Here is a 10,098-nt window from a genome sequence, read left to right on the forward strand (position 1 = left end):
ATTTTGTGACATTTTGGGATCTCTCCCTTCCCCCTGCAGGTCGAGGCCACCGAGCGACAAAACCCGGAGCAAAAAATGAAATTTTGGGGCTTTTTTGGAGCTTTTTGAGGGAATTTTGGAGCCTTTTTAGGGAATATTTGGGATTTTTGGGGGGCCTTTTTGTTCTTTTTTTTGAGATTTTTTGAGGCTTTTAAATTTTTATTTTTTTCAAATTTTTTGGGCCTTTTTGGGCTTTTTTATTTTTAGTTTGGAGTTTTATTTTTTAACCTTTTTGGGGCTTTTTTTCTCCTTTTTTCACCTTTTTTTGGTTTTTGGGGTTTTTTTTGTTTTTTCCAGGGTTTTTTTCATCATTTGGTGACAATTTCCCATCTTTCAATAAAAATTCCTTCCTTTCACTGCATTGCTTTCAATAAACCTTAATAAAAATTGAAATTTAAATTTATTCAAATGAAATCTTTCTTTCCCCCTAAAATTCCCTCTTCCCCCCCTTAAAAAAATCCCATTGTTCAAAAAAAAAATCTTATTTTTCCCCCCAAAAAATCTCCTTTTTTTCCCCTCAAAAATCCCATTTTCCCCCCCATAATTCCCGGTGTTTTCCCAAAAAATTCTCAGTTCCCCCCCCCCACAATTTGCTCATTTTCCCCCTAAAAATTCCCATTTTTCCCCCCAAAAATCCCATTCAAAAAAATCCAATTTCCCCCCCCAAATCCCTTTTTTTCCCAAAAATTCCCTCTTTTTCCCCCCCAAAATTTTGCATTTTTCCTCTCCATAATTCCCGAGATTTCCCCCCCAAAATTTCTTTTTTTCCCCCAGAAAAATCCCATTTTCCCCCCCAACAAATCCCTTTTTTTTCCCAAAAATTCCCCATTTCCCCCCCTAAAAATTCCCATTTGTTCCCTCCACAATTCCGGTGGTTTCCCCCATAAAATTCCCGGTTTTCCCCCCAAAAATTCCCTTTTTTTTTCCCCGCCAATGACGCAAAATCCGTGACTCAAAATTCGGGAATTTCCCCAACCCCGCGTCAAGTGGGCGTGGCCTCACAAAACCCCGCCTCCTTTTTGTTTTCCACCAATCAAATCTCACCGCGGGCGTGGCCGCCACCCCCTGTTATAACCCCGAGGTCGCGGGTTCGAATCCCAGCATTTCCTTTTTCACGATGTCGATGGTGGCGGCGGTCGCGGCCACCGCGAGGTGTCCGGGGCGGGTTTGGGGACATCTCGAGGGTGTCCCCAAAGGGGTGGCACCGTCCCCACCTCGTCACTTCACCTTCGAACCCCTCCCGCCGCCCCCCGGCCCCTCCAGGCCTCGGCGGCGCCATCGGCGCGTTCTTTATCCGCCCGCTGTGAGTATGGGGGGGAATTTTTGGTTTTTTCTTCTGGGGGGGGGTTTAGCTTAAATTTGGAGGTTTTGGGGTCGTCTGGGTTGTCCTATATCCCTTATGTCCCCTCTAGATATTAGAAGTCGCCTATAGCCTCGCCTAAACCCCCCCTGGACTCGCCCAAATTCGCCCAAAACTTGTAAAATTTGCCCCAGATTTCCCAAACTCGCCTCGATCCCCCTCAAAATGGCCCTGAACCCCTTCAAATCTGCCCAAAACCTTCCTAAACTTCCCCAAACTTGCCCTAAACCCCCCCAAATTCGTGCTAAATCCCCCCAAATTCGCCTTAAACGCCTCCAAATTCCTCCTGGATTGCCCCAAACTTCCTAAACTTCCCCAAATTCACCCTAAATCCCCCAAACTCGCCCTAAACCCCCCAAACGCCCCCCCCCCCTAAACCCCTCCCTAAGCCCCCTATACCCCCTAGATCCCCCCCAACCCCCCAAATCCCCTATAGATCCCCCCAAACCCCTCCCAAATCCCAAATTGCTGGAATTTCCCGGCCGGAACCCGAAATTGGCCTCGTTTCCCGGAGGGGTGGAGGAGGCTGAGTCACTTCCACCCTCTCCGCTCTGACTCAGCCTTTCCTGGCACCCTCGGGGAAAGATTTGGGCTCCTCCCTGCTCCAGGCTGGGATTTATTTGCCAAAAAAGAAAGATTTTTTTATCTCAGAGTGGGAATTATTTGCCCTAAAATTGGAATTATTTGTTTCTGGGGGGTTAATTTCCCCCAAACCCTTTGGGAAGCTAAGCAGGGTCTGCCCGGGTCATCCCTTGGATGGGTTCCCCAACCTGACTTGGGCAATATTTACCCCAAAAAGGATTTTTCCCCAAAAAAATCCCCTGATTGGGATTTATTTACCCAAAAAGAGAGGGAATTTTTATCCCAGATTTTGAATTATTTGCCATAAAATTGGAATTATTTGCTCCAGGGGGGGTTAATTCCCCCAAACCCTTTGTGAAGCTAAGCAGAATCCACCAGGGTCACCCCTTGGATGGGTTCCACTACCTGACTCAAAAGGGGCTTTTTTTCTGTAAAAAGGGATTTTTTCCCCAAAAAATTTACGTATTTACCCAAAACCTAAGGCAATTTTATTCCAGAGTGGGAATTATTTACCCCAAAACTGGAATATTTACCCCCAGGGACATTAATTCCCCCAAACCCTTTGTGAAGCTAAGCAGGGTCCACCCAGGTCACCCCTTGGATGGGTTCTCCAACACCACTAAAGGATTATTTACTCTATAAAGGGATTTTTTTCCCCAAAAATCCCCTGCTTGGGATTTATTTACCCCAAAAACGAGGGGATTTTTACCCCAAAATGAGATTTATTTGCCCCAAAATGGAAATTATTTACCCGGGGAGGAGTTAATTCCCCCAAACCCTTTGTGAAGCTAAGCAGGGTCTGCCCAGGTCACCCCTTGCATGGGTTCCCTACCCCACTCTTCCCCATCTCTAATCCCACCTCCCACACTTTTCCCACCACGAAATTTTCTGGAAATTTCCCCAAAATTCCACAAATTTCCCCCATCCCAATGACCCCTGACCCCAATCTTGGAATTTTCCCCCCCTTCCAGGTGCGTCGCCCCCTCCCCTCGGAAGAACCCAGCGCCGCCAAGCGACTCCTGCTGCTCCTCTTGGCCGTGGTGGGCACCCAAATCTACAACGCGCCCGGTGACCTTCCCGATGTCACCTCGGGGGGGACAAGGACACCCTTGGGGACACCCCCAATTCCAGAGGGACCCCAAATTCCAGCCGGGAACGCCAACGGGACGGCAGTGGTGGCACCCACGGGCGGCTCCTGCCCCTCGTTGTCGGTGTCACCGCCTTTGTCACCACCTTTGTCACCCCCTGGTGGCGCCAGGACGCGCTGAGGGACCCCCCCCGAAACTGTGGGCGGTGCCCAGGACTGCCACGCCCTCCTGGATTAATTAACGAGGTTGTTAATTAAGGTGGAAGAGCTCCGGGTTGGAAGAAACCAATCGACGTTGGACGATCCCAGTTTGGAACTGGGAGGACTGGAAAGGGGCGGAGTCGCGGATTGAGCGGGGGTTTGCCATTTTCTAATTAATTAGCTGGTTAATTAACCCCTAATTAATGGCCAGCTCATTAATTAGCTCCCAATTAAGGTGGGAACAAGCCCCAGGTTGGAATTTTGAGGTTGCCCAATCCCAGTTTGGAACTGGGAGCACTGGAAAGGGGCGTGGTCAGGATGGCCTCGTTAACGAGGTTTTAATTAACGAGGTCGCCTCTACCTCAGCTTCAGCGCCTGTGGCTGCTGAATTTAATTATTATTAATTATTTATAATAATTATTTATATGTTATTTATTTATTATTAGTCATTATTTATTTGTCAATATTTATTTGCTATTTATTAATTATTTATTAATTCATTACCTCTGGATTATTTATTGTGATTCGATTTGAGGGGTGTTGAATATTTTAATTAATTAAACTCATCAATTGAATTAATTAACGGGGGTTGTGTCTTTCTTGGAATTCCTTGTGGTCAGAATGGGGGAAAATGATGAAAAAATTCCAATTTTTGGGCATTTTATCCCTAAATTTTTATATAAAATAATGAGAAAAATCCCAATTTTTTGGCATTTTCAGCCCAAGTCGGATTTTTATTGACCCGACACAGAAAATACAAAGTCACAAAAGTAACAAAAAAACCCAAAAAATTCAAATTTCCATTACAAAATAAGAAAAAAAAGTTTAAAAAAAGCTTGAGTTCCGCGCCATTTTTGGGAAAAAACCAAAAAATCCAAAAGAAAATCCAATTTTTCCTTCCAAACCCACATTTGGTTGAATTCATGACCCAAATTTGGGATTTTTTTCACAAATTCTGATTTTTTTCCCTAAACTTTAATTTTTTCCACAAATTTTGAGGGTTTTTTAACAAAATTAATCATTTTTTCCCCAAATTTTTAAGGCTTTTCCCAATAAGTTTTTCCCCCAGTTTTTGAGTTTCTTTCTTGGAATTTTGAGGGGATTTCCCAAATTTCATTTTTTTTCCCAATCTTTTCCCAACATTTTAGTTTTTTTTCCCCAATTTTTTGGGTGTTTTTTCCCAATTTTGGGGGTTTTTTTCCCAATTTTTTGGGGTTTTTCCCCAAACATCAGAACCCAATGGTTGGGAAGATCCCCCAGTGTTGGGTTGGCCAACCCCAGTTGGGCACTGGGAGCACTGGGATTGATGGGAATTCCCCCCCCCCACCGTCATTAATAGCCCAATTACTCCCAACCCCTAATTAATTAGAGATCTAAGTTACTAGCAATGAGAATTCAATGGGACCCAACCCAGAGGTTGGGTGTTGGGTTGGCCAAGCCCAGTTGGGCACTGGGAGCACTGGGAATGATGGGAACCATGGAATGATGGGAGTTCCTTGTCTCCCCACTTAATTAATGAATTAAATCACCCTACCATTAATCAGAGGTGGTTAATTGGACACCAAATTTTAGAAAGGGGAATGAGGTTGGGACAACTCAACCATGGGTGCGGTGTTGGGGCCCAGCCCAGTTGGGCAACTGGGAGCACTGGGGAACCCACCAAGCACCATACGAGCCTCCCCCCACCCCCCTGCCCTACCACCCCCCCTTTACTAGTACACCACCCCCCTCCAATTAACCATCCCTTTACTTAACCGAAACCCCCGCCCCAAGCAACGCCAACGCTCGCAGGGAAAGCAACAGCGCCCAACGCGTCGAGGGAGTTGGGGAACGCCGGGGAAGGCCGAGGGAGGAGGAGGAGGAGAAGGTGGAAGAAGAAGAGGAGAAAGAAGAAGACCCAATGACGAAGGGAAGAGGGAAGAGGAAGAGGAGGAAGAGGCGGCTGGCCAATGCCCGGCTTTCTGCGGTGCGGCGGGGTGCCGTTGAGGTAGATGAAACGCGTGTTGAAGCACCTCCCGCACTCGCGTGTACGGTCAGGGCTTTCCCCGTGTGTACGCCGCCGGTGGATGGTGAGCTCGATGCCGCTGGATGAAGCCTTGCCGCAACTCGAGCACTGGAAGGGTTTCGCCCAGGTGGGTCCTCTGGTGGGTCAAGAGGCTGAGGAGACGCTGAAACATTTCTCCCCGCGACCGCACTCGGGGAGGCCTGCAAACCGGGCCGTGGATGTGCAGGTCGATTTCTGGATGAAGCCTGGAGCAATCTTGGCATTTGTGGGTTTCTCACGTGTGGATGCGCAGCCACTCACTGAAGGCCCCTATGCTTTTCCCGCATTCCTGACATTTGTACGCCTGCTCTCCCTCGCGCACACTGCTCCACTACACATTGGCCGCCATCCAACCCCACCAAACCACCCCGCACCCCGCGGAACAGCCTCCCCGGGCCACCTCTCCGGATTTCATAGCTAGCTGAAACGCACTCCAGTTGTACAGAGGTCGGTGTGGGATAAGGTCCGCCGAGGGGTGGATGAAGCCTGCCCACAGGTGCGGCGCTGCCGAGTGGATGCGGTGGCTGGGGTGAGCTGGGTGGGGTGAGGGTTCGTCGGCAGCGGGGGCCTCCCGGGTCCGGAACAGGGAGGGCTACCCCCGCCGCTCTCCTTCCCCGGGATTTTGGGGGCGCCCCCCCGTGACCGGTCTATAGGTGCAGCTGAGCTGAAGGCCGCATGGGCGGAGGGGTAGGGGGCCGCCAGTGTGGACGCGCTGGTGCCGCTCCAGGTCGGAGCGCTGGATGAACCCTTTGCCGCAGTCGCCGCAGCGGTGCGGCCGCTCCCCGGTGTGGATGCGCCGGTGCTGCGCCAGGTTGGAGCCGCGGCTGAAGCCTTTGCCGCAGTCGGCGCAGCGGTGCGGCTTCTCCGCTTCGGCGTGGGCGCGGCAGCGCTCGGAGCAGCGCCGCCGCGGCTTGCTCGGGCTCTTGCCGCATTCCGAGCAGGTCCCGGGGGTTTCGGGGGCCTTGCGGTTGCCGGAGGGGTGGGGTTGGTTGGGGGTTGAGCTTGGGGAGGGTCTTGGGTGGTTGGAGGGGCGGCGGGTCGTCTTCGGGGCTGCCGGCGGCGACGGCGCCTGCGCGGGGATGGGAGGAAATGAACGGCGTCCCAAACTCTTCCATGGGTTCCAATGGGTTGGGTTGGGATTGACCACTGGCCACTGATTTGTGGACCCCCCAAAACTTTTCCATGGAATTTCATGGGTTGGGTTGACCGTTGACCGTTGACTTTCTGAACCCCAAAATTCCCAAAAAAACCCCAAATTTTTTCACAGAATTCCATGGATTGGGTTGACCTTGACCGTTGATCTTGGCCATGGATCCATTGACCCCAAAATTCCCAAAAAACCCCAAATTTTCCCACAGAATTCCATGGGTTGGGTTGGTGTTGACCTCATTGACCATTTATTGGGGAATATTTTTGGGAAATGCCCAATTTTTGAGCAATTTTCTTGGGAAAATCCATATTTTTCCTGAAATTTTTGGGAAAACCCCATTTTTTTGGTGAAATTTCTTGACCAAAACCCATTTGAGGCTTTTTGGGGGGGAATATTTTGGGAAAAACCCATTTTTTGGGGAAAACCCCATTGTTTTTGAGGAAAACCCCATTTTTGGGGAAATTTTTTTGAAAAACCATTTTTTTAAAAAATTTTTTTGGGAAAACGCCATTTTTTAGGAAAAACCCTTTTTAATTTAATTTTTTTTTAACCTATTTTTTTGGGGAAAACCACATTTTTGGGGGGGAATTCTTTAGGAAAACCCTGGTTTTGGGGGAATTTCTTGGTAAAAAACCTTTTTTATCAAGAATTTTTTGGGAAAAACCCATTTCTGGGGAGGGAAATTTTTTTTTTTAATTTTTTTTTTTTTGTTAAACCCCATTTTTTCGGGGAAATTTTTTGGGAAAACCCCAATTTTTGGGGGAATTTTTTGGGGGGATTTTTTTGGGGAATTTTGGGGGAATTTTTTGGGGGATTTTTTTGGGGGATTTTTGGGGGAAATTTTGGGGAAATTTTGAAAATTTTGGGGAATTTTTGGGGGATTTTTTGGAAATTTGGGGAAATTTTGGATTTGAATTTTTTGGGGGGGGATTTTTTTGGGGGAATTTGTTTGGGGAATTTTTGGGGAAATTTTTGGGGGAATTTTTTTGGGGTAGGATTTTTTTTGGGGATTTTTGGTGGGGAAATTTTTGGGGAAATTTTGGGGGGAAATTTTTGGGGGAAATTTTTAGGGATTTGGGGAATTTTGGGGGAATTTTTTGGGAATAATTTTTGGGGAAATTTTTGGGAATTTTAGGGATTTTTGGGGAAATTTTGGGGGGATTTTTTGGGGGAATTTTGGGGGAATTTTTGGGGGAATTTTTTTGGGGGAATTATTTTGGGGAATTTTTTTGGGGGAATTTTGGGGGAAATTTTGGGGGAATTTTTGGGGAAAATTTTGGGGAATTTTTTTAGGGAATTTTTTTGGGGAAATTTTGGGGGAAATTTTGGGGAATTTTTGGGGGGAATTTTTGGTGGGAATTTTTTGGGGAAATTTTTGGGGGAATTTTGGGGAATTTTTGGGAAAAAGATTTCTTGGGAAATTTTAGTAGGGAATTTTTTGGGGAAAATTTTAAAGAATTTTGGGGGATTTTTGGGGGAAATTGGGGAAATCTAGGAAAATTTTGGGGAATTTTGGGGATTTTTTACAAGCCCGCAATTAACGCTAATTAGCGCTGATTAATATTCATGTATAGGTTATTAATGGGTTTATCCCTTTATTATAGCGAATTAACGGTAATAAATGGTAATTGATGGTAATTAATGGCCATTAATGGTCATTAATGCCTAAGTAATTAGCATCAATTGCTGTTCATTGGGGTTAATTGAAGCGAATTATCCGCTGTTAATTCCCGTTAATTGGAGCTAATTAATTACTATGAATTGGATTAATTGAAGCTCATTAATTGCCATTCATTGCCGATTACTGCCATTAATCGCTGTTAATTGGGGTTAATGAATTCTGGTTCTGACTTGCTGCTGAATGGGGCAAATCATTGTTAATTAGCAGCCATTAATTGGGGTTAATTGAGGCGAATTAATCGCTATTAATTGAAGCGAATTACATCCTATCAATTGGATTAACTGAAGCTCATTAACTGCCATTAATCGCCATTAATTGGGGTTAATTAATTCTGGTTCTGAACTGGTGCTGAATGGGGCGAATCATTGTTAATTAGCGGCCATGAATCGGCGTTAATGAATGAGTTAATGAATGAGTTAATGAATGAGTTCATGAATGAGTTAATGAATGAATGAGCTAATGAATGAGTTAATTAATGAATGAGTTAATTAATGAATTAGTGAATGAGTTAATGGATGAGTTAATGGATGAGTTAATGAGTTAATGAGCTAATTAATGAGCTAATGAATGATTTAATGAATGAATGAGTTAGTGAATGAGTTAATGGATGAGTTTATGAATGAGTTAATGAATGAGTTAATGAATGAGTTAGTGAGTTAATGAGTGAGTTAATTAATGAGGTAATTAATGAGGTGATGAATGAGTTAATGAACAAGTTAATGAATGAGTTAATGAACGAGTTTGCGAGTTAATGAGTGAGTTAATGAGCTAAGTAATGAGCTAATGAGTTAATGAGCTAATGAATGAGTTACTGAATGAGTTAATGAGTTAATGAACTAATCAATGAGCTAATGAATGAGGTAATGAATGAGTTAATTAATGAGTTAATGAGTTAATGAGTTAAGTAATGAGCTAATGAATTAGTTAATTAATTAATGAGTTAATGAACTAATGAATAACTTAATGAATAAGCTTATAAATGAGCTCATGAGTTAATGGATGAGTTAATTAATGAACTAATGAATTAGTTAACTTTATGAATGAGTTAATGAGTTAATGAATGAGCTAATGAATAAGTTAATGAATGAGTTAATGAATGAGCTAATGAATGAGTTAGTGAGTTAATGAATTAGTTAATGAATTAGTTGATGAATGAGATAATGAATGAGTTAATGAACGAGTTAATGAATGAGTTGATGAGCTAATGAATGAGGTAATTAATGAGGTAATGAATGAGTTAGTGAATGGGTTAATGAGTTAGTGAACGAGTTAATGAATGAGTTAATTAATGTGCTAATTAATGAGTTAATGAGTTAATGAGCTAATGAATTAGTGAACGAGTTAATGAGCTAATGAATGAATTAATGAATGAGTTAATGAGCTAATGGATGAGTGAATGAATGAGTTAATGAGTTAACTAATGAGCTAATGAATTAGTTAATAAATTAATGAGTTAATGGTTGCATTAATTAATGAGTTAATAAGCTAATTAACGAGCTAATGAATTAGTTAATTAATGTATAAGTTAATGAGTTAAGGAACAAGTTGATGAATGAGTTGATGAGGTAATGAATGAGGTAATGAATGAGTTAGTGAGTTAATGAGTTAATTAATGAGCTGATTAATGAGCTAATGAGTTAATGAGCTAATGAATGAGTTAATGAGTGAATGAGTTAATGAGTTAAGTAATGAGCTAATGAATTAGTTAATAAATTTATGAGTTAATGAGTTAATGGATGCATGAATTAATGAGTTAGTTAATAAGGTAATGAATGACCTAATGAATTACTTAATTAATGAATGAGCTAATGAGTTAATGATTGAATTACTGAATGAGCTAATGAGCTAATGGATGAGTTAATAAATGAGTTAATGAGTTAATGAGTTAAGTAATGAGCTAATAAATTAGTTAATAAATTAATGAGTTAATGAGCAATGAATGAGTTAATGAATG

At 43.7% G+C, this 10,098-nt stretch overlaps 1 protein-coding gene across 1 annotated transcript; it reads left to right on the forward strand.

Annotated features, from left to right (window-relative positions):
- The first annotated feature begins 983 nt into the window (after window positions 1-983).
- IER3 (immediate early response 3) lies at window positions 984-3,769 on the forward strand. Its single transcript, XM_030970739.1, has 2 exons — window positions 984-1,342; window positions 2,953-3,769. Exons 1-2 carry the CDS (start codon window positions 1,157-1,159, stop codon window positions 3,247-3,249), a joined length of 483 nt encoding a protein of 160 aa, XP_030826599.1. The 5' UTR covers window positions 984-1,156; the 3' UTR covers window positions 3,250-3,769.
- The last annotated feature ends 6,329 nt before the right edge of the window (window positions 3,770-10,098 follow it).

This window comes from Camarhynchus parvulus, unplaced genomic scaffold, assembly GCF_901933205.1.
Source record: "Camarhynchus parvulus unplaced genomic scaffold, STF_HiC, whole genome shotgun sequence".
Lineage (NCBI taxonomy): Eukaryota > Metazoa > Chordata > Aves > Passeriformes > Thraupidae > Camarhynchus > Camarhynchus parvulus.

Coding starts and splice junctions, on each gene's coding strand:
- IER3 (XM_030970739.1), top strand. CDS start 1,157: ATGTCGATGGTGGCGGCGGTCGCGGCCACCGCGAGGTGTCCGGGGCGG. Junction 1,343..2,952: donor GCGTTCTTTATCCGCCCGCT/GTGAGTATGGGG, acceptor CCCCCCTTCCAG/GTGCGTCGCCCCCTCCCCTC.